Source organism: Schistocerca gregaria, chromosome 2 (genome assembly GCF_023897955.1).
Source record: "Schistocerca gregaria isolate iqSchGreg1 chromosome 2, iqSchGreg1.2, whole genome shotgun sequence".
Taxonomy (NCBI): Eukaryota; Metazoa; Arthropoda; class Insecta; order Orthoptera; family Acrididae; genus Schistocerca; species Schistocerca gregaria.
Genome location: NC_064921.1, coordinates 780,805,228 through 780,830,985, shown reverse-complemented (window position 1 = coordinate 780,830,985; position 25,758 = coordinate 780,805,228). Strand labels below are relative to the sequence as shown.

At 43.0% G+C, this 25,758-nt stretch overlaps 1 protein-coding gene across 1 annotated transcript in view; it reads left to right on the top strand.

Annotated features, from left to right (window-relative positions):
• The window catches only part of LOC126336473 (dehydrogenase/reductase SDR family member 11-like), a 40,674-nt gene that overhangs the window by 10,145 nt on the left and 4,771 nt on the right, over window positions 1-25,758 (top strand). The window contains exons 2-4 of the mRNA XM_050000212.1: window positions 7,005-7,170; window positions 16,175-16,304; window positions 16,391-16,520. Coding sequence (XP_049856169.1) covers window positions 7,005-7,170; window positions 16,175-16,304; window positions 16,391-16,520 — 426 coding nt within the window. The remainder of the gene's footprint in view (window positions 1-7,004; window positions 7,171-16,174; window positions 16,305-16,390; window positions 16,521-25,758) is intronic.

Here is a 25,758-nt window from a genome sequence, read left to right as displayed (position 1 = left end):
CCCTCCGTCTGCGAGAGATGCCACACTTGAATGCTTTGTCAGTGAACCGGCGCCTATTTACATGTGGCTGTGCGCCTCTGTTTTGCTATACACGCCACTCTGTGTCACATTCTCATAACAGGTTGGTCAGTGGACCCCTTCTGCCTGTGACTTGCGCCATGTAAACTGCAGCGTGTACTTTTTCCGGCAGGTCTATGCCCCTGTGACCTCCATTTTACTTCACAACTGCTGGTGAGTATAACTCACTGGAAACAGGCCCGCTCCTGGCTGTAACTTGCACACTCAGAAATATTGCACCAAAACTGACTTTTTCTATCCCAAATGGTAGAGCTGCTACAGAATTTTCGGTAAGTGTGGTTCATCTGCAAAGGAGACAACATACAGGATGCTGGCGTGACCTATTGATGAGTATTGCACTAGTGTTTGGGTTGTGCACCAGGCCGGGTTAAGGGAACGAAGTAAGTCTGAGGCAGGTTATTAGATTTGTTACTGGTAGGTTCTAACAAAACAGTCCTACGAAATACTTCAGGAACCGAAATGGAAATCCCTGGAGGGAAGGAGACGTTCTTTTCAAGGAAAGCTAATGAGAAAATTTAAAGAACCAGCATCTGAAGCTGACTTCAGAACGATTCTGTTGTCACCAGTGTATGTTTGAAGTAATGACCTCGAAGGTAAGATGAAAGAAGTTAGGACTCGTATGAATACTCATAGATAGCCGTTTATCCGTTGCTGTATTTGCGAGTGGAACAGGAAAGGACATGACTAGCGGTGATACAGGGCATCCTCCACCATGCACCGTACAATAGCTTGTGGAGTATGCGTAGACGTAGGTGTAGATGCACCTACAACATACAATAAAGTAATGAGACTGATGTGAAAAAAAGTTGCTTATTTAGTCTATTGTTGTCTCCTTCAAAGTAGTTCCCTTCTGATTACGCACACTTTTTCCAGCGCTTCTGCCATTGATGGTAACTTTTCTAGAACTAATCTTCTGTAATATCCTCCAAGACCCTCGTCACAGCTCTTTTGACATATTGTGTTGTTTGAAAATGGTGTCCCTTGACCGCCGTTTTGACTCTTGGAAACAGAAAAAAGTCGCACTGAGCGATATCTGGTGAATAAGGTGGCTGTGGTAGTGTTGAAATTTATTTTGAGGTTAAAAATTGCTGTACTGACAGAGCAGCGCATTATCATGATGCAGAATCCAATTATCGGCAATGTTGTCACGGAGACGGAGAACTCTTTTACGAAGTCTTTCGAAAATTTCTTTGTAGTGGTATTGGTTAACTGTTTGTCCAGGAGGCACCCACTCTTTATGAACAATTCCCTTGAAATCAAAGAAGCACACAAGCATGCATTTCACTTTTGACTTTGACATGCGAGTTTTTTTGGTCTGGGTGATCCCTTTGAGCACCATTGGAAACTACGGCGTTTTGTCTCTGGATTGTACTGAAAAAACCAACTTTATCACCAGTGATAACACGGCTCAACAATTCTATATTTATTTCTGTTTGCTCTAATACATCGGCTGCCACATTTTTCCGTGTTTCTAGCTGTTGTAATGTGAGATTTTTGGGGACAATTTTTGCACAAATCTTCCTCATACCAAGATCTTTAGTTACTACTAGACGAACCGTTTCTCAATTGATGTTCAGTTCTTCTGAAATCATTTTCAAGGATAATCTTCGATCAGATCATAAGAGTTCACGCACCCTGGCCAAGTTGACATCGATCCGTGAGGGTGATGGTCGTCCACCGCGGTCTTCATCTTCAGCGTTCGTTCTGCCTTCACTAAACATTTTATGCCAACGAAAAACTTAAGCTCCTCACATAACATCCGCTCCAAAAGCTTTCTGAAGCTTACCGTAAGTTGTCGTCGCGTTTTCACCCAATTTAACACAAAAAGAAATGGCATAACGCTGCGCAATATTATGCAGTTCCATTTCCGTGACGAGAGACACAAACATGTTTTAGCTTATTACAGCACAACTCACGACTGAGCAGTTGCATCGATGTGTCACTTGGACTAGAAGCAGCAAATAGATCAAGGTCAAAGATATTGTGCCAACGCAAGCCTGCAGGGTTTCCACATCTTGCAAAGAAGATCAGTCTTATTACTTTATTGTCGCACCTTGTATAGTGTGTTATAGAACCTTTTTATTGTAATTAAGTAATAAAATGTGTAAGCTTTGTAAATATAAATACAAGAACCCTATCAGAAGATTGTGACATTGCCAGAAACCGTTAATTTCTATATAAATGAACAATGATACAAAGGCAGAAAATAAGTCTATTTTGTATAAATAGGGATTGTGGATTCTTTGTGAAGAATATCTCCTGTTTTGAAATTTTAAAACCTCTGCATCTACATCTACATCCATACTCCGCAAGCCACCTGACGGTGTGTGGCGGAGGGTACCCTGAGTACCCCTATCGGTTCTCCCCTCTATTCTAGTCTGATGGTAAATATGTGGTCACTGTGTAATGCAAATATTTTCAACTCCTGGATCGGTTTCAGAGATTCGTTGATCACAATTTCACTCAAAGGAACAAATAAGCCAGGAGGTTCTATGGCCAGCACACTGAACATCGGTTCAAATCTCCGTCCGGCCGTCCAGATTTAGATTTCACGTTATTTCCTTAAATCTGTTGAGGCAAAAGCCGGTATGGCTACTTTCAAAATGATAAGATGCTACTTGTTTCCACACCATTCCCTAATCTGAACTTGTTCGCAGTCTCTGACGACTTAAGTCCGTTTTTTTAATACCTAAAAGTCAGCGGAATATGGAAGCATTCATGAGATACAAATTATATAAATATGGCTTTAAACATAAAATATATCATTATATAAGTTTATTTAAAAACATTTGTTGATTTTTTATGTAACATGAAACTCATTTTTGAACAAATTGTGAGTATAGTACATACTTCTTGCAGTCTTTGAAACTAACTAAAAAAAAGAAGAAAAAAAAACAAAAAGTAAGTGTAAATCATAAAACCTATCCAAATAATAACACCACGTTTTTACTACTGCATACTACTTGTTTAAAATATTCCAAATTACTTTACACATCCTGTCAATCTTCAGTTTCTAGCTTTGGTTCATTTTCTTTAAATGTTGTGACTGTCCCAGAAAGACTGTCACTAATTTTTTACATTATGAAATTTCAGTTTTCCGCTGGAGATCAGGTTGCAATTTACAGTTCACTTTGTCAGACACATGACCACGCGCTCGACCCAACTAAATCTGCACCTGTTGCACAATATCTAGGGCGCCATATAGTTCAGTAGGAACAGCTTCCAGTCGTGAGATGCCACTGAAAAGTTGGCGTTGATGTTCACATCCAAGGTATCTCTAAAGAACCCTCTCTCAGTTTTGATAGCACTTGATTCATCTCTATCAAGCTCACAAAAGATTGTCTTTATTTTGGTACAGTTGGAGCACTAATACTCAGCAGCATTAAGCCAAGAACCCGACATCTGAATCATTATTCTTCAGTTCACAATTAAGTGTATGGCAGAGGGTTCATGAACTGCTTTTAAGCTACTTCTCTACCGTTCCACTCTCGAATAGCGCGCGGGTAAAGCGAACACTTAAATATTTCCGTGCGAGCTGCGATTTCTCTTATTTTGTTATGATGATCATTTCTCCCTTTCCAAGTGGGCGTCAACAAAATATTTTCACACTCTGAGGAGAAATCCCTCAAAAAGAGGACGTACAAGCGTAGTGTAGACAGTCTCTGTAGTAGACATGTTACATTTTCCAGGTGTTCTGCCAAAACTCGTAGTCTTTGGTTTGCTTCCCTCACAACGTTATGTATGTGAGCGTTACAATTTAAGTTATTCGTAATTAAAGTTTTAAACATTGCTGCATGGTCAGCGATCGTTTACAAAGTAAAATTAAAGCAATAACAGCCCTCGGTCGTAAAAGGTAAGTCTCTTGACCTGGTTTCGGCACTGCTAAGAGTGCCTTCATCAAAAGTAAAACGATGAGTTTAATACTTCCTGTTGCTCGACCGTATGTGAGCAGCCCGTAGCGGCTTGCCTTCCACGTGTTCTACTATAAAAATTTTGTGACTGAAGCTTTATCGCTAGATATTTATTTTATACATGACGTACCAGTTTGAAGGCTGTTATTGCTTTAATTTTGTTTGTAATTATAACCCCCAAGTATTTAGTTGAGTTTACACCCTTTAGATTTGTGTGACGTATCGTGTAATTGAAATTTAGCGGGTTCCTTTTAGTACTTTATGCATGACTTCACACTTTTCATTATTCAGAGTCAATTGCCACTTTTTACACCATACAAATATCTTTAATAAATTGTTTCGATCATCTGATGACTTTTCAAGAGCTTAAATGACAGCATCATCTGCAAACAATCTAAGACGGCTGCTCAGAATTTTTGCAAAATCTTTTATGTAGAGCAGGAACAACAGAGGGTCTGTAACACTTCCTTGGTGAACGCCAGATATTAGTTCTGTTTCACCAGACGACTTTCTGCCAGTTATTACGAATTGTGATCTATCTGGCAGACGATCTCGAATCCAGTTACGTAACTCGTACCACTTTCCAGTCTTTGGGTAGGGATCTTTCTACGAGCGAGCAGTTGTATATGCTCCCTGAAATGGAGCTATTGTATCAGCATACTCTGAATGACTGATTCATATACAATCTGTACAGGAGGCTTTGCCTGTCTTGAGAGTTTTAAGCTGCTTCGATACATCGAGAATGTTTATTTCTAAGATACTCGTGTTGGCAGTTGGTCTTCATTCAAATTCTCGAAAATGTACCCTGTCTCCTTTTGTGAAGGAATTTAGGAAAACCGTGTTTAGTGAGCCTGCTCCAGTAGTTCTGTCATCATTACATCACCATTGTTATCGTCCAGTGAAAGTACTGACTGCATCTTGGCCTTGATATACTTTTCATACGAAGAGAATCTCTTTGGATTTCCTGTCAGATTTCGAGAGGTGTTTGTGCCTTGAATTTATGCAGCCATAGCATAGCTTTCACATAGATTTTCTTAGTACAGGAAATTAATTTGCCCACGTCAGGGTAAAGTGATCTCATGTGCCAGGCACGTGACGCACACCATACCGGGGTAGGGAATCTGAAGCCGTTTGGCTGCTTTAGCCATGTACGAAGCAGAAAAACGTTGTCTGTATTCACACCATCCGGCCACACTAACTTTACGAAGTTACGAAGCAAAATATCATTTGTCTAGTTGTTTACCCTCAAGGGAACTTCACATTTTAGGAGGAACGTTTCTCCAGGTCAGTCGGCTTATGGGACACCGACAACATAATTTGCAACGTAACGCCCACCAACGTCGATGGTTTTATCTACGGGCCCCAAGACCTGGTCTGCAACCCGCGTCGCATTTTGATGAGCAACTCCATGCAGCACACGGGTAAATATTTCATTCTCAAAGTAAATTGATCTGGAACTCAAGGTGTTGTGTGGATTCCTCAGCTTCTCCGATCTTATGTTACAAGACACACAAGTCCTCCAAAAACGACTGCAGAGTTGAAGATAGACCCGTCTGTTGAAAAAAATGGTTCAAATGGCTCTGAGCACTAAGGGACTTAACATCTATGGTCATCAGTCCCTTAGACCTATGGACATCACACAACATCCAGTCATCACGAGGCAGAGAAAATCCCACACCCCGCCGGGAATCGAACCCGGGAACCCGGGCGTGGGAAGCGAGAACGCTACCGCACGACCACGAGCTGCGACTCTCTGTTGAAATAACAGCGTTTGTAGGCTATAATTTTCAGCACTTCTCTTCAGACAGCTGCTGCGTTTTGCGTTATTACGGTGTTGGCGCACCTTAAGGCGCTTTCCTGCTCTAAATTTAGCTTCACACAGCTTACAAAATAATATTTTCCTGTCAGTGCCCAAGACCTTATCTCTAAAATCATGAACAAAACCTCGCAACTTCATGTTATTCTAGTACTTTACTTTCGGCGTGTTGAAACAGACTGAGTTTGTTTTCAATCTGAATAGTGTGACCACGAATGCGGTGTTTATTACTTCGGAAGCCGCCTTTGTTGGCTTCGAGTCCTTGTCTACTGTAGCCCTGATAAAGAAAGCTTTGTATCAGTTTTGTGTTTATTTGTGACAATATCCCTCGAAACAATCTCCTGTGAGCAACATGCTCATTTCTTTTATTTTTGTGTTCTTAAAGATACAACCAATATATGTATTTTTGGCAAACGTTGGCCGGAGTAAGACGCATTAGTAAAAAAGTTGTAAATATAGCATCATATGCCCAATGAAAATACGTTTTTCTACATTTATAACTGGGTTAGTGTATGAATTCAAGTTAATTTCGGCCTATCGTTCAGGAGAAAAATATGATGGGCCCTACTAAAGACGTCGTTGTGTTGTTTCTTGCTTCCCACTGTAAAGGGTATGCGTAGAAACTAATCCGTCATCATGAGATCAAATTAAATTGTTTGAAGGTTAACAGATCGCGATGTAGTTGCAAAGTGTTCCGTCCAGGCTGTGACAGTCTCTCCGAGGTTGTCAACATACGTTTTGTTTTTAAACTTCTTGACTTTGCGCCATATATCCGTCATGTTAGCACTGGACTATTTCCAGGCCTAATTTTTGCAATATTTTTAGAAAAGCTTTTCTCTGCCATCGAGGAATCTGCATGTTATGTACATTTCTCCGTAGGCTGATGTTTGAATTTTTTAATGTTGATATTTTTAAAGTAATAGCGCAGCAGTATTCCAGATTACAAAACATCCTTTGCCAGGTATTACACGGACGATGAACAGTTCTCCTTGGGAGTAAAGGTATCTTTCTGGATGTTCACATCGAGAGCTTACAAGCTCAGAAATGTCATGATTTTTCATTCACTTCCGTCTCTTTCGCAAGCTTTTGTTTCAGTATCTGTTGCATTTTGAATCGAGTGAAATACTATATCTGTGGAGCCCCATTGTTTACAGAATTCAAACATTTCAGTCGTTTTGTGGGACATTTCTTGCTTTCAGGCTATTGCCAAGACCCACTCGTACCCTGGCAAGCTGCACGCAGTCGAGGCAGACCTGAGCAAGGAGGGGGACATACAGGCGGCCTTCCGCTGGCTCAAGGATAACCTTGGCCGCGTCGACATCCTGGTCAACAACGCTGGCGTCTTCTCTGACTCTCAGCTTACAGGTTAGTCACCATACCTCAGCCAAATGCCCGCATCTCGAGGTCGTGCCGTAGCGTTCTCGCTTCCCACGCCCTGGTTCTCGGGTTCGATTCCCGGTGGGGTCAGGGATTTTCTCTGCATCGTGATGGCTGGGTGTTGTGTGATGTCCTTAGGTTAGTTAGGTTTAAGTAGTTCTAAGTTCTAGGGGACTGATGACCATAGATAAGTCCCATAGTGCTCAGAGCCATTTGAACCAACCTCGACCAAATGAGTGTCATGGCCAGCAGGTTTAGCTTAGTTTATTTAAATAGCCTAGGTATTTGTATGTTGTCTGCAGCATACGATAGCTCGCTATAGTGCTGAACAAGCCAGCTGATCTACAATTCCGATACCGTTCCTCGGGGATAGTAACGCTACAAACAATGCACACAAATGGCTTTTACGTTAATCTTAACCTCCATTTAAATTTAGTACCTGATTTCTTTGCCAAAAATGATTTTAATATGTTTTTAAAACTACTTCCGTTTTTAGCCAATACATTTAATTCACAAGGGAGCTGCTCAAATATTATTTATAGGTGCTTAGCTCGCTCGTTTGTGTACAGGATATCTCTTAGTAAGAGAGGCCATTTTTGTTCGTAGACTTACATTTGTTAATGTTGCTATTTTTCCCGAGTTGTAACCAGTTCTGCAGCAAAAGCTTCTTAAGAGACTAAATACATTAAACTTTTTTTTCAGCATACATACTTCTTGTCTTTTCTTGTTCTTGTCTTCAACATCAAATTCAGTTATCTACAGTCCATACAACAGAACTGTTCGCACGGAAGTAATCCACTAAATTACAGGCCCATATCGTTAACGTCGATATGCAGCAGGATTTTGGAACATATATTGTCTTCGAACATTACGAATTACCTCGAATAAAACGGTCTATTGACACCAGTCAACATGGGTTTAGAAAACATCGTTCGTGTGAAACACAACTAGCTCTTGATTCACATTGAGTGTTGAGTGCTACTGACAAGGGATTTCAGATCGATTCCGGATTTCTGGATTTCCGGAAGGCTTTTAACACTATACCACACAAGCGTCTCCTAGTGAAATTGCGTGCTTATGGAATATCGTCTTACTTATGTAACTGGATTTGTGATTTTCTGCCAGAGAGGTCACAGTTCGTAGTAACTGACGGAAAGTCATCGAGTAAAACAGAATTGATTTCAGGCGTTCCTCAAGGTAGTGTTATAGGCCATTTTCTGTTCCTTATCTATATAAACGATTTGGTAGACAATCTGAGCAGCCGTCATCGGTTGTTTGGCGATGACATTGTCGTTTATCGACAAATAAAGTCATCAGAAGATAAAACAAACTGCTTAACGATTTAGAAAACATATCTGAATGGTGTGAAATGTGGCAGTTGACCTTAAATAACATAAGAGTGAGGTCATCCACATGAGTGCTAAAAGGAACTCGTTAAAATCAGTCTAATCTAAAAGTCGTAAATTCAACTAAATACCTAGGTATTAGAATTGAGAACAACTTAAACTGGAAGGAACACATAGAAAATGTTGTGGGGAAGGCTAACCAAAGAATGCGTTTTATTGGCAGGACACTCAGAAAATGTAACAGACCTACTAAGGAGACTGCCTACACTACGCTTGCCCGTCCTCTTTTAGAATACTGCAGCGCGGTGTGGGATCCTTATCAGATAGGACTGACTGAGTACATCGAAAAAGTTCAAAGAAAGGCAGCACGTTTTGTATTATCGGGAAATATGGGAGAGAGAATTACACAAATGATACAGGAATTGGGCTGGACATCATTAAAAGAAAGGTATTTTTCGTTGTGACAAAATATTCTCCCGAAATTCCAATCACCTACTTTCTCCTCCGAATGCGAAAATATTTTGTTGACACCAACCTACAGAGGGAGGAACGATCTCCACGATAAAATAAGGGAAATCAGAGGTCGTACAGAAGATATAGCTGTCCATTCTTTCCACGCGCTTTACGAGATTGGAATAATAGAGAATTGTGGAGGTGGTTCGACGAACCCTCTGTCAGACACTTAAATGTGATTTTCAGAGTATCCATGTAGATGTAGATGTAGCAAATGGCAGAGTTCCACGTCGGGCGATCTTGGCTTGAGCCGGCCGCTGTGGCCGAGTGGTTCTAGGCGCTTCAGTCCGGAACCGCGCTGCTGCTACGGTCGCAGGTTCGAATCCTGCCTCGGGCATGGATGTGTGTGATGTCCTTAGGTTAGTTAGGTTTATTGCAGTGCCTGTGTTATTCCGAATTACGATGCATTGTCCCTGTGGAGATGCAAGGAATATTGCATCGTAATTCAGAATAACACAGGCACTGCAACATCGCATTTACATGCCGGCACCGGGCAAGCGACTTTCAAGTACAATGTCTCCCCTGTATGGGAATACCCATAATGGATGTACGAGTATAGGTTGTACACACATGGTGTAAGTAGGCTGTTTAGATTTTTATGTTGGTAACGCCACCTAGCGCTTTGTATGAAAATCACTGGCTGTGCTTTGTGCAGTCTGTGGCTGGTTGGTATTGTTAGAATATTCGCCATTGTAGTGTTGGGCAGTTGGATGTGAACAGCGCGTAGCGTTGCGCAGTTGGAGGTGAGCCGCCAGCAGTGCTGGATGTGGGGAGAAAAATGACAGAATTTTGAGAGCGGACGATCTGGACGTGTGTCCATCAGAAAGAGTAAATAAAATGATATATATTTATTTTGACTTTTGAACACTATTAAGGTAAATACATTGTTTGTTCATTATCAAAATCTTTCATTTGCTAACTATGCCTATCAGTAGTTCAGTGCCTTCAGTACTTAGAATCCTTTATTTAGCTGGCAATATTGGCGCTCGCTGTATTGCAGTAGTTCGAGTAACGAAGATTTTTGTGAGGTAAGTGATTCATGAAAGGTATAGGTTATTGTTAGTCAGGGCAATTTTTTTGTAGGGATTTTTGAAAGTCAGACTGCGTTGCGCTAAAAATATTGTGTGTCAGTTTAGTGTTGATCAGAATAAGTAAAGAGCGAAATGTCTGGGTACTTCAGTTCTGCTTAAAATCAAATAATCTAAGAGGTTTATCAGCACAGTCATTCATAAATTTTTCTAATTGGACTTTTCAATTGTTGACGACATGTGGAAGTTTGGGACTGACTGTGAGTCATGCTCGAATAGCCTAATGGTAAGGAGACCGCTTGTGAAAAGAGGCACAAATTTTCATTGCAATCATTCCAGTTTACAGCTGACGGTTGTCCATACTCGCAACTGCGAATACATTTCATGTATATTGGTCCGATGGCAGAACCGAAGTGCGATAAACGAGTGACAGACAGACACTTTAACCTCGAGCTACTTGCACAGCGACACTCAAAATCTCCAGCGGGCCATATTTAGCGCTGCCTCCCGATTCATTCCATTTTTCACGATCGCTGTCCATAGCCTATACTCTCGTATATAATGTTTAATTGGAATTAATTTGTAATGTTGTGCATAGTACGGCCCGCTTGGACAATAATATGTTGCCGCTATATTCTAATGTGTGAACAAAAGGGGCGGAAGTGTTGCCACAGTTGCTAACGTGACTACAGGCGCCAGGAATGGTTCAAATAGCTCTAAGCACTGTGGAACTTAAACACCTGAGATCATCAGTTCCATAGAACCCTTAAACCTAACTAACCTAAGGACATCACACACATCCATGCCCGAGGCAGGATTCGAACCTGCGACCGTAGCAGCAGCGCGGTTCCGGACTGAAGCGCCTAGAACCACTCGGCCACAGCGGCCGGCTCAAGCCAAGATCGCCCGACGTGGAACTCTGCCATTTGCTACATCTACATCTACATGGATACTCTGAAAATCACATTTAAGTGTCTGACAGAGGGTTCGTCGAACCACCTCCACAATTCTCTATTATTCCAATCTCGTAAAGCGCGTGGAAAGAATGGACAGCTATATCTTCTGTACGACCTCTGATTTCCCTTATTTTATCGTGGAGATCGTTCCTCCCTCTGTAGGTCGGTGTCAACATCTGTCCCTGGAAATATCTTACTATTTAGAACCTGGTTCCTAAATCTCTGTCTTACCATTATATATTCTATCTGAAACCTGTCAGTATCTCCAGGCTTTCATCCATGTATACAACCTTCTTTCATGATTCTTGAACCAAGTGTTAGCTATGATTAAGTTGTGCTCTGTGCAAAATTCTACCAGGCGGCTTCCTCTTGTATTTCTTAGCCCCAATCCATATTCACCTACTACGTTTCCTTCTCTTCCTTTTCCTACTGCCGAATTCCAGTCACCCATGACTCTTAAATTTTTGTCTCCCTTCACAATCTGAATAATTTCTTTTATTTCATCATACATTTCTTCAATTTCTTCGTCATCTTCAGTGCTAGTTGGCATATAGACTTGTACTACTATAGTAGGTGTGGGCTTCGTATCTATCTTGGCCACAATACTGCGTTCACTATGCTGTTTGTAGTAGCTTACCCGCATTCCTATTTTACTATTCATTATTAAACCTACTCCTGCATTACCCCTATTTGATTTTGTGTTTATAACCCTGTAGTCACCTGACCAGAAGTCTTGTTCCTCCTGCCACCGAACTTCACTAATTCCCACTATATCTAACTTTAACCTATCCATTTCCCTTTTTAAATTTTCTAACCTACCTGCACGATTAAGGGATCTGACATTCCATACTCCGATCCGTTGAACGCCAGAGAGAGCACCTACAGAACTACAAACAGATACCAGAGGGTATCGGATCGGTGCTGTTCTGGTGCAAATTTCGGTTGGAAATGAGAAGGTTATAGCCTACGCTTCTAGGACACTTACAAAAGCCGAGTGAAACTACTCAACTACAGAAAGGGAATGTCTTGCTGTGATATGGGTCATGTGCAAATTTCGACAGTATTCCTATGGAAGGCCATTCACTGTTCTTATAGACCATCATTCACTTTGTTGGCTGACAGGTCTTAAGGATCCAACAAGACGACTCGATAGGTGGGCACTACGTCTTCAAGAGTATGACAGTAACATAGTGTACAAAATTGGAAGAAAACACCAAGATGTTGACTATCTATCAAGAAACGCTGTGCAAGACCATCAAGGCTTTGATGAAGATAGTGACTGTCTCGCTGCACTCCAAGATCGCTCTGCTGAGTAGAAGAATGCCTCCAAGGTATCTCAATTATGCTTGTCTTAAATCTGTCAGAGGATGTGAAATGACAATTTAAGGTAGTTAATGGATTGCTTTGCAAGAATAACTTTGATCCATTTGGAAAGAGGTGGCTACCCCCGTCGTCTCGTTTAAGAACGGATTCGGTGAACTGTGGATAGTTAACTGTCGTCGAGAACGGCAGATCCTACCAAGACGCATGTGCGTAGCAAACGCTGAGCCGTTAATTGAAGAACAGTTGAGCGTCATAGAAACCTCCCATGCCGAGTCTGTTGGCGAAATTAGCGCTACTACTACAAGATCTTCTAGCTCGACTATCACCAGATCTCACTAAGGAAAAACAGAAGAAGCTACTTGGCAATCTTCAAGAGTTCTCTGGATGCATCAATCCGCAGGTGAAGAGCAAGTTAGACAAGTCGACGGTGAAGCACCGGATTTGCACTGGAGACCATCAACCAATAAGCCAGAGAGCATACCGTATGTCAGCAACGGAACGTCGAATAATTCGCGACGAGGTAGAGAAAATGACGAAGAATGACATCATTCAGCCTTCGCAGAAGGACAATATTCCAAAAAGTTCTTATTTTGCTACTCATGTAGTAAACATCATCTATTTATTTTACTGTCTCATTTCCGAATTTAATTCTCTCCGCATCACATGTTTTAACTCGACTGTGCTCCATTACTTTTGATTTAGTTTTGTTGATGTCCGTTTTGTCAGCACTTTTCACGATACCATCCATTCCGTTGAACGAATCATCCAGGTCCTTGCCGTATCTTACAGAATTCCGATATCATTCGTAAATCTCATTTTTTTCTCCCTTAAACTGAACTCCCTTTCCAAATATCTCCTTGGTATTCTTTACTGCTTCCTTAGTGTAGAGGTTAAATGACACAAGGTGAGGGTACAACATGTCTCATCCATTCTCTACTATGGCTTCCCTTTCATAACTTCAGACCGTTACACGGTTTTATTAATGTAGCTACGGCCTATGTTCGACGGCAATCATCCCCGCTAATGACACGTGGCAGCAGTAGAAATGGAGAATGGAAAGCATGTGGCGGAGGGAAGGGGGGGGGGGGGCGGGATCGCGGAAAACAATGCAGTCGTTGTCGTAATGCTGAAATGGAGCGATTTATCTGACGTCCAAAAGGGCATGAGCACTGGTTTTCACGCCAAGGGTGAAAGCTTTTCCGAAACGGGAAAGTTTGTAAACTGTTCGCGAGCCGCCGTGATGAAAGTATACTGTGCATGGCAAAATGGAGCTGTCCAGAACTGGCTCCGCAGTAACTGTGGTGCAACACGGGCCATAGATGACAGGGGCGAACGAGGGCAGAGAGTCCATTGATCGTTGCTGCGTATGAGTTTCCGCAGCAGGTGGCTGGTTCTTGGAACCGTGCTGACTGCTGCTCATCGGCGACGAAGGCGGCGATGCCGCAATTGGACGCCCACTCAGTGGCAACAGGTGGCCTTTCAGATGAATCACGTTTCATGCCCTATCAGACAGATGGCCATTCGCGAGTACGGCGTGAAACATCTGGAAGCAAACAAAGCGGAACGTTAAGATCTGGGGAATATTTTTGTGGCATTCGCTGGGTGATCTCGTCATTCTAGAAAATACAATTGATCAACACAACACGCCAAACATGAAGGGGTATATCTTTCGGTCTCTTCCATTACTCCTTCCGCTCAAGGCTTCAGAAATATCGTCTGTCAGTCAGCATTGCTCTTCTAAAACGGGAGAAGTGTCATTTAAGGCGACCAATCCGGAAATCTGTAGTATCGGCGTTTGGCGTTTGCTGTCTCCCTGTGAAAATCTCTGAAACTGCATGCTATGTGTAAAGAATGCGTAGGCTGGCCGCTCCCACCCAATGTAGCGGAATTTGCTATTAAGCCGAACACGGGGTCAATCCTCCTTTCCCTCGGACGAACGCGTCCACCGGCTGACGTAGATGGGTTGGTACTGGCCTCCTGGCGCGCGGTTGTCTCTCTCAAACTAAAAGCTCCTATGACCGTCGTGTCTGGAATGTATGTGTGTACGCCAGCCTCGAGTATTTCAACCACGGTGCGCACTTGCAATTTATTAGTTATTCACATATCGTTTACATGAATTCATACAACATTGACTTTATCTTATCGAGTTTGGATTCGAATGAAGCGTCTTGATGTGCGGAATATGATTGTGAGGGCGGAATATGTAAGCAATGAATGTCAGGAGACCACGACGTCTTACAATGTTGAGCTTAAGGTTGTCTTTAATTATTTTGAATAATTGTTTGGGCCTTCAGCCGACAAGATACTTCAAGTTTCTTAAGATGTTTTTTGTTGTACTGTGTAGAAGCTTATTTTTAAAGCCTCTCTTTTGTTATGTAAAAAATTCTTTTATTGGGCTTTCAGTAGAAGAATTAGTTTGAATTTTCCTTAATATGGCCTTTAGCCGAATTTTGTACATGCTTGTCTTTTAAAGAATTTTCTTAGATGATCTGAAATTTTATTTTGGCCTTTAGCCGAGAAGATATTGCATTTTTACTTAAATGGGGCCTTCAGCCATTACTCTAAATCCTGATGTTTTAGAAGGAATCAGTTTTTGTGGAAAACTTACTTAGGCCCTCAGCCGTGAATTGATCTTTGTTGTTTTAAAGAGAAAACTGTGCATTGGTTTGAGCAATAAAGTTGTGTGTTCTTGTATAACTCACAGTAATTGACCTTGGCCCCTTTCCACAACCTGATCCGCTCTGTCCTGCGAAACCAGATTTCAGGGGTAAATGAACAGAGACGAATGAGGAATCACGTTGCAAGCCGCAAATGTAATTTACTGATTCAAGTAACTGTGGCAAAGTCGAGATTATTACGGCCTGGCAACTGGAAACGTGCGTCAAGGAAAAAAGCTATGCTGGTCGACTGTTTGTGCGCCAACTACTGCCGTGAGCAGTTATGGAGAATGGTTGAAGGATGGTGACACGGCCAGTCAGTGACATGGTGTTGGACGTCGACGTCTCATCACGGGACAAGGAGGTCGGATTTCCCAGCTGTTTAAAGCAAGGCAGGTAGCGATCTGAGGCAGATCTGCCGACAGGGTACAGTGCTGGTGCAGACACAAGAGTTACCGGCATCGCCGATGGTAAATGCAGCGAAAGTGGAATAAACGGGATTTGACCATGGATCAATGGAAACGTGCCACATGGTATGATCAATCACTTTTGTCGTTACAGCACGTCCTCAGTCGTGTCTGGTTAGGCCGTGATCCAGGTAAACGGCTACTGGAAACATGACCCTTGCCGTGGACGGATGAAAGTGGGGGACAGCACTAAGCTATGGTGGACACTCGATGGGTCTTACGTGGGACCTGTGATAGTAACCACAGTCGACTGCATCATCGTTGATGTGGAGCCCGTGTATCCCTTCATGGTTAGTTTGCTACGGATGTAGACGGCATATTCCAGTGAGAAATAGGCCAGAATCGTGCTACAGTGGTTCAAGGAGCATCATAGTCGACTCACAGTGGTATCTCGGCTACCAGATTCGCATGATCTGAACGTATGAAGCACATCAAGGAAGCTATTATGTGCCACTTTTGGCCCAAAATCCATTGGCTCGTAATTGGCGTGACTTGGGTAGAGATCTGGTGTCACACACTTCCAGAAACCTATCAAGGACTTGATGAATTCATTCGACGCAGAATCGGATTTCTATGTCGTTCCAGTATGTTATTAACCACGGTAGTCATAATGTTTCGGCTCATCAGTGCACTGTGGGAGACTAATGTGTCAGACCAGGCCTACATTGGGTAATGCTTGTATGTGTGTGAGTGTGTGTGCAGAGAGCAGCACGGAGGAGTTCCGCCGCATGCTGGAGGTGAACGTGCTGGGGCTGACGCTGTGCACCAGGGAGGCCGTTAACCTGATGCGCGCCAAGGGCGTCGACGACGGCCACATCGTCAACATCGGCAGGTGACGCTCGCTCCCTTCTCCCGCCCACCAGCTGCTGCTCACGCTAATCATTGCCTCATTACTTATTGTCTGCTGTGTGCTTGCAGCGTGGCGGGCCACTGGCTACCCCTGATGTCGGAGGGCGCTTTCTACTACGGCACCAAGCACGCGGTCAGGGTGCTGTCCGAGGGCCGGCGTCGCGAGTTCCTCCAGCGCGACTCGAACATGAGGGTCACCGTGAGTACTCCTACCGACCTAGCATCTCTGCTGAAGCAATAGAGCAGACTCCAGTTCTCTGCTGCTCCACCTGGTGTCTACATGGTCTACATGTATATGCAGTTACACTACTGCAGATCATTATACACCTTTCTGACCCACTCGTAAATAGAACGAGGGAAAAACAAATCTCTATAAGCTTCCGTATCATCTGTTATGAACGACGAGGACATCGATAAACTCTCTCTTTTTCTTATTTTCTGTACAACGATCAGTATTACGATCAGTCCGATGACGTGGCCACGGGAAGCCTGTAAACTTCAGGTATTGCAGACCTCTTCATGGAGAATTTTGAGGATATTGCCTTAGACACAGTGCTATTAAACCCTAGTTGTAATATGTTGTGACCGAGACCAGAACGGTGGCGGCTTGGTCGGGAAAGCGCGGTGGGACCAAACAGAGAGCAGCCGGCGAACAAACAAACGAACAGAAAGGACGGACACGAAACAACGATGGACGATGGAGAGAGACCTTACGACGACAACACGCAAGAAGCATCGGAGTGACAAAGACAACCAAAAAAATCCAAGACGTCCGCTAGTAATGAAAACAAATGACGATAAACACGCTGTCTGTTGTTGAGGCGATATGTCGAGACTCACGCAACGATTAGACTCGCTGGCTGAGCGAGAGGCAGGCGCTTAAATATCGGAGCGACGCTATTGGCCGCTGGGACTACGTGTTCCACTGTGGCGCCCTTACACTGTAAGCGGGCCAGGAGGCGCGTGCCGCCACAGCTTACGGCGCGTGCCGCCACAGCTTACGGCGCGATGTTGCAGAGACGTCCATGCCGTCTGGCGGGGATTCAAATTCTGCGGCGCGCGGTACCATACTAGTTGTTTCTTTCGACAGAATGACGACATTTTCGTCACTTGACCTCATGCATGTGACAAGTTCCAAGAGTTCTTAGATAATCTCAGCGGTACTAACAGTAAGATCCAGTTAACCACGGAGGTAGGAAAAGAAAATGCAATACTCTTCATCGCCTCCTGTGGCGCAAGATAAGCTGCATGCTAAAAAGACACAAGATCCAATCGAATTCAGATCTACGACAAAAATCTGGCAATTACAGAGACTAGTTAAAGACGCAGCACGTCTCAGAAGACCTGGGGTCTACAAAAACCTTGCGAGAGTCGCCAGTCTTAGATTGGACAAACAGTACGCACTATGGAACAATGCAGGAAGGAGCATGCGAGTTTTTATCGCCTGCCCTAAGCCGAGAAAGACGTAAAAGCCGATAACTCGATTTAATAAGCATGCTTTAGAAAACGGTCACCGGATCAAATTTCACGAAACCTCTCTCGTGGCTTGCACTAACAGAAGAAGCCATTGACATAAATCACCGTTAACACCCTTGATAGAGACGAAGGCTGCAGTTCAGCGCAGCCTGGGATCCAGGCGATGGCGCGGTTGAAGCGGGTACACCGAGTGCCGAGTCAACGTATGGCCATATATGGCGATGCCGCAGGCACCAGTGACGTCACAGCCGGCAGCTACGGTATATAAAGACGTACCATCAGCCCACTGGCAGTCATAGTAATTGACAGTGGCCAAGGAGCGCTTGGCCGAAAGCTCGTGTAATTTTGATCTCTTGACGGAGCTGAAAACTGGAGAACGTTTTATTCAAGTATTAGCAATGATTGAATTGTGCTTCGAGCAAAATTCTAGCGGGCAACTCCCACTTTCATTCCCGTTCTCCTACTAGTTTTCGCTCTCTTCCTTTTGCTACTATAGACTTCCAGTCTCCAATCACAATCAGTCTGAATAACTTCTTTTATCTCATCACATAATGTTTCTACCTTTTCGTGATGCTTGGAGCTAGTTCGCACTACTGTAGTGGGTGTTCCCTTCGTGTCTATTTTGGTTAGGATAATGTGTGTTACTGTGGTGGATGTTGGCTTCGTGTCCATTTTGGCTAGTATAAAAGATTCAGTACGTTCTCCGTAATAACTTACCGCATTCCTGTTTTCTAATTCATTATTAGAACTTCTACTGTACTACATCTATTTGATTTGCTGTTGATCACTGCATACTTACCTGACCAGAAGTACCACCCTTCCTGGAACTGTAATTCATTCATTCTCATAATCTCTAACTCCAACATATCCATTTCTATTTTTAAGTTCACTAATCCACCTTCACCAACTTTCCATGCTCCAATGTGTAGATTGAGTTTTGTTGTCGTCCAGAGAAGTCACGCCCAGAAGTTCGATTAATACAATATTTTATCTTAGGATTATTATATCCAAGATGATATTGTCATCATTGAGCCAGAGAGTAGGTTGCTTGACATCAGGCTGTAGTTTCAGCGTGCTTTCAGTTTTTCGCAGTACCAACACAGCATGACCATGTTGGCCAATGTAACAAGGTCAGATCAGTCCATGATCCTGGCTGTTGCCCCTTGCAACGTCTGCCGCCCCTATTCAGCTACGACACGTTTGCCTGGACTGTCTGCAAAAACTCTTCCATAGTGGCTGCACCTGCGGTACAGCTATCTGTATGAGTAAAGCACACAAGCCACCTCACCTTGACTAGGTACATGGTTTGTGGAAAGGGCAGAGGGCAGGGGTGTAGTTTTCAATGTGGATCATTATATGAACCATACAGTTCTACTTTCGTACTGCCTTTGGCTGAAAAAAAAAGCCTGTAACTACCATCTCTGTCGCTATTATGATTAACGGCATCTGTGCACAGGCCTCAGAATTTTACACATTGTCATTCATGTATAAAATTGTCTTGGGGTTTAGAAAGCGCAGGTCACAACACTTATTTTTCTCCAATGTTCGCCACGTTCGGTACCTCCAACTTTCACTCGAATGGGAGGCCACTTGTACATTGATGAAATCTGATAGATAATCTCTGCTGCCGAAACGGGAAAGGAAAAGATGCAGTTGTTAGCGCAGAGGGTTGAGACATCTTCGTTTCCAGTCTTCGTGGCGTTGGCACCTTTTCATTGCTAGGTATCTCCAGGAGTCTCACCATAATATTCAGCCCTCCCCCCTCCAATCTGGCATCCATTGCTGTGTAAAGGTGTCTTCCTGAGTTTTCGTGTGTTATGGTCTTCAGCTTTTCACGACTACGTTCGTGAGGTCGTCGTTTTAATTTCTTATCCCCTTGTTAAGAACCCTCTTGGACCACCTACCATCAAGTTACCTGGTTCCATGCTACGTCCACCTACCTTTCATGTCCATCACTTAGTTATCCGTCTCTCTCTAGTATGTTTCCTGATGTATTTGCTTCTTTTGTTGTTCCTCCTAGTAACTGCCAAAATGTGTTTCAACATTCGTCGTTGAAATACTACTGTCCCAGGTGAAAACTCAATACGTTATAAGCAAAAACAAAATTTTCCAGTTATGTTCTAGTAACAGCGATCGCTTCTTTTCCCAGTTTACGGATCTGAAATTATCCTCAAGGACTTCTGAGAATAGTTTCGATGATGTAGGCTCTCTTCGCCTAACTCTTCTTTCAATCTCATTGTCCCACTGTTCAGCGGATATCTAATGCTGAGCCCCTCTAGCGACGTGCTCAGGTACTGTGTACAGGAATTTCGAAGTGTACCAGCTCTGCAGACCAGTATATGCAAGGAAACGAAAAAGTAATTAAATAACTTTACTTATGGAGGCAGGATAGCAAAGCGCGTTAAAGGCACCCCTTCCGGGACCCGGGGAAGCGAGCCTCATGTCGAATTCTCCTTGGGGATTAATGACGGGTGCTGGTATATTGGCCAGCTTGGATGTAGTTTCGAAGTTATTTTTCACATCCAAATAGGTACAAAGGGCGTTCAAAAAGTTTTGCACAGACGACTGCGCAAAACTTTTTTTGTTAACATTCTTGGAACATTTAGCTATACATTGAGACTACTCAATGTAGCCTCCATCAGCTGTAATGCATCTGGTCCAACGTTCTTTCCATGATGTAACTGCACTTTAATAAAATTCTAGGGACTGACTTTTACACCATCGCTTGACGCAGGAAATAAGGGATTTCTCACTATCAAATGTTTTACCACGCAGGTGGGTCTTCAGGCGACCAAAGAGGTAAAAGTCAGAAGGAGCCAAGTCGGGACTGTAGGGAGGATGAGGAACAATTTTCCAACCCACTTTTCTGATTTTCTCCTGTTTCATAAGGGCTGTATGGGGTTTGGAATTGTGATGGTCTAGACTGATGAGCTGACCCTGAAACTGTGGTCTGTTGGTCTTGATGGTACGTCACAGATTGTTCAATGACAAACAGTAACAGTCCTGGTTAATTGTGGAACCAGGTTCCAAAACGTCAATGAAAATGACACCAAACTGATCCCAGAAGAAGGCCTGTTGTTCGTGAAAGTCTTGGTATCTTCTTCCGAGGGGAACCTGGATGACGCCACTCCATGTATTGGGTTTTGTTCTCAGTTTCGGACAAAAACAACCATGTTTCATCCTGGCAGAGTCATGGTCGTTCTTGAAGTGGAACTCCATCACCGACCGTTGTCGCAACCTGACATCTACTTCACGGTCCATTATGGCTCACCTGTAAATGAAAGAATATACTTTTGTATACCAACTTATAGCTAAATAATTTAAGTATGTTCACAAAAAAAATAAGACAATTAGAGACGACTGTGCAAAACTTTTTGAACGCCCTTTGTACATACTGGGATGGTACCCACTTTCTATCTCAGTTGTACTTTAGGCATACTCAGAAAACGTTACTGAACTTGAACACGAGATCTGCACCACACTCCCTGAGATGGGGTGGTATATAAATTCCTTCCTGGAGAGAGTGGTGGCGTCAGAAATGACGCCCAGCGCTGCTAAAGTAGCATGGTGGCCCAATACAAAACGAGAAAATAGCAATAGGAAAAGAAGAATTTAAACCTTATGACGAGCTTCACATTTTGTTTATTTTGAAATCATATAATGTTTACGTACATATAAATTGTACCTAAAGTGCGGGTAGCCGTGGTGCGTGGTTGTGTCGACTTTCATTCGCCTTGCAGGAGATCAGCCCTGGTGTGGTGGCCACCGACATCTTCGACAAGCAGCAGCTCCTCTCGCGGGACGTTGTCCTGAAGCATCCGCACATCATGCCGGAGGACATCGCCGATGCCGTCATCTATGTCCTGGGAGCTCCGGGTTCTGTGCTAGTACGTACTTGCCAACTTTCCACCTATGAGCCAAAAGCACCAAGTTCAGAGACTGAACTACGTTGTGTATTGATAGGCTCTGGCATTTTCTTCATTTTCCCACCACTCTCTGTTGTGTAGCAATTAATATGTCATGATTAAAAAACCATTTATTATTAACAGGACAGTGGGCAGATCGGTTGTAGCTGTCTTTGGGAAAGATCAATTTGGGTTCTGGAGAAATGAAACATGTGACGCAATAATGACCCTACGAATTGCCATAAAAGATAGATTGAATGAAGTGGTACCTACATTTTTAGCCTTTGTAAATTCAGAGAACGTTGATGGCAAAGTTACCTAGAATACATTCTTTGAAACTCTGCAGATGTTGTTTTCTGATCTTCAGTCCGTAACCGTTCGTAAAATTTGTTGACAAATTATCTATTGAAAGAACGTGTTTCGAGGTATAAACATCATGTTCAGCTACAACGGCAATAAAAAAAATTAACAACATCGTACATAGATACCACCGTTGTTTTCTAGAGTCTTTGCATGCAGTAGTTAGTGTCATATTTCAAGGATCATGTTATCAGGTAAATCCTAATTATATGGAATGAATCATTTCACACACACATCTCAAATGAATTTGAAAATGTAGCTACATGCTGAATGACTTTTCATTTTTTAAATGTTTTATATTATTTTTTTCAACATACAGATGTGACTTAGTAATTTCTGCACACCACCTATGACGCATTACAATAATAGAAATTCTTCTGTGGAATAGAAGGAGTTGTAAAGGAGAAACTATTTCAGTTTCTTTTTCAAATTCTACTTTTCTCTCTGTCAGAACTGTTACATCCCAGCATCTGGTATCAAAAATTTTTGTTGCAGTATTATGTACTACCTTTGGTGCTAAACACAATCTTAACGTGGAATAGTGAATGTTATTATTCCTTTTGCTTTTGCACTGGATTATTTACAACAAACTTAATGAGGGAATAAATACAATTGAAGCAGTAGTCACAAGGCCCAACTCTTTCTATAGATGTCTACAAGTTGATCGTGGGTGAGCACCACATATTATTGTTTCATTGCGTTTTTGAGCTTTGAAGACTTTCTTTCTTAAAGATGAGTTATCCCAGTACATTAATCCATACGATATTATAATGAAATTAGCAAAATATGTCAACTGACTGTTATATCTCTCCTCAGAAGTTGCAGTGATGCTAAGTGCAAATGTAGCTGGTGACGAAAATAATAAATGGGGTGGAAACTTCAAAACTCGTAGGTGTCCCTGTCGATGATAATGTAAACTGAAGAAGCACAGTTTACAATATCATCAATGCGTATACCTTAAAATTTTGAAGTGTCCGCCATAATTATTAATTCCTAAGCATGTATTACACTAACCATTGATATAACACTCCTAAATATGCAGAACTGAATAAATTAGTCTTTTTAAAATTAAGAGTGAGGGCATTCGAAGAAAATCAGTGATACTGTCAAGAACATATATATATAATGTTAGTCGTCCTTTATTTGCAGATTTTATTTAGCAAATTTAGATTTCGGCTAGTACCTAGCCTTTATCAATACAGTATTTCATAGTATCAATGCATGTCAGTCCCCATCTGTCACAGTTCCGTAGTCTTGAAAAAACTGTGACAGACGACCGAACAACAGGGAACTGACATGCATTGATACTGCGAAACAGTGCATTGATAATCTACACTACTGGCCATTAAAATTGCTACACCAAGAAGAAATGCAATTGATAAACGGGTATTCATTCGACAAATATATTATACTAGAACTGACATGTGATTACATTTTCACGCAATTTTGGTACATAGATAATGAGAAATCAGTACCCAGAGCAACCTCCTCTGGCCGTAGTAACGGCCTTGATACGCCTGGGCATTGAGTCAAACAGAGCTTGGATGGCGTGTACAGGTACAGCTGCCCATGCAGCTGCAACACGATACCATAGTTCATCAAGAATAGTGACTGTCGTATTGTGACGAGCCAGTTGTTCGGTCACCATTAACCAGACGTTTTCAATTGGTGAGAAATCTGGAGAATGTGCTGGCCAGGGCAGCAGTCGAACATTTTCTGTATCCAGAAAAGCCCGTACAGAACCTGCAACATGTGGTCGTGCATTATCCGGCTGAAATGTAGGGTTTCGCAGGGACCGAATGAAGGGTAGAGCCACGGGTCGTAACACATCTGAAATGTAACGTCCACTGTTCAAAGTGCCGGCAATGCGAACAAGGGGAGACCGAGACGTGTAACCAATGGCATCCCATACCATCACGCCGGGTGATACGCCAGTATGGCGATGACGAATACACGTTTCAAATGTGGGTTCACCGCTAAGTCGCCAAACACGTATGCGACCATCATGATGCTGTAAACAGATTCGGGATTCATCAGAAAAAATGACGTTTTGCCATTCGTGCACCCCGGCTCGGCGTTGAGTACACCATCGCAGGCATGGTCTGTGATGCAGCATCAAGGGTAACCGCAGCCATCGTCTCCGAGCTGATAGACCATGCTGCTGCAAACTGCTGCGAAGTGTTCGTGCAGATGGTTGTTGTCTTGCAAACGACCCAAACTGTTGACTCAGAGTTTGAGACGTGGCTGCACGATCCGTTACAGCCATGCGGATAAGATGCCCGTCATCTCGACTGCTAGTAACTCGATGCTGTTGGGATCCAGCACGGCATTGCGTATTACCCTCCTGAACTCACCGATTCCATATTCTGCTAACAGTCATTGGATCTCGACCAACGTGAGCAGCAATGTTGCGATACGATAAACCGCAATCGCGATAGGCTTCATCTGACCTTTACCAAAGTCGGAAACGTGATGGTACACATTTCTCTTCCTTACACGAGGCATCACAACAACGTTTCAGCAGGCAACCCCGGTCAACTGCTCTTTGTGTATGAGAAATCGGCTGGAAACTTTCCTCATGTCAGCACGTTGTAGGTGTTGCCCCTGGCGCCGACCGTTTATGAATGCTCTGAAAAGCTAATCATTTGCATACCACAGCATCTTCTTGCTGTCGGTTAAATTTCGCGTATGTAGCACGTCATCTTCATGGTGTAGCAATTTTAATGGCCAGTGGTGGAGATTTGCCAAATAAAATCCGCAAGTAAAGGACGACTGATTCCTGCGCTATCATTTGTAAATCATATCTCAGTCGTCGAGAGCATCCACGTTCCTAATGGAAGGTAACTTAAAAAAATATTTGTTTGCAATGGTTTCTGGTTTCGGTTGAATGTTACCATCTTCAGACGATTTATATCATGCTGGTAGGCTGTGGTGGTGAATGGAGCAGCCGTTGTGACTCCATGAACGTCATGTGTTGAGTAGACGTTTGTGGAGGCACGACACGTGTTCCGTTCACCGGCCCCGCCTGCCAACATGGTATAAATAGTCTGAAGATGGTCACATTCTGACCGAAACCGATAATCTTGAAAACAAATTATAGTTTTATTACGTTAAAGATTATTTTTAATCCATTTTTAGACTATTTTAGCCAGACCGCTGGTTTTCTCCATGACAAATGTTCCCAGAAATTACCCACGGTACAGCCGTGGGGGAGCACGTCAGAGATGGAGCGTCCCGTCCGCTGGGCACTCACAATATGGCAGCTCTCAAATGCGTGTTTTGTCCTTCCAGTACTCCAGTGTGCTATCAATGTCATGAAAAGACGTGAGAACACGACGGGGGCATTCTGGATGTGGTTCTGGCAACGACGGTGCTGTGTTAAAGGGGAGAGGGGGAAATTAGAACATGTTTCTGTTGCTGACGTTGCCTCTAGCATGCGCTGTTTTGTCGTTTTTGCTGCTGATGAAAGGCAATCATTTCCAAGTAATTAATACTCAATGCCGTTAACGAAGATGGAGTTTATTTGTAAACGAGGGGCAGGCTTGTGTACTACTCAGCGTCTTACTTCCTTAACCCTGCGGTTAGCGGTGATTACTTTGCGACAGCTCCTTCTTTACGTCAGCTACCTACTTGCTGGCACTTCACAGCTGGACAGCGACATTTTTCGTAGATATTGACTCCCAGCTGTCACCTCTA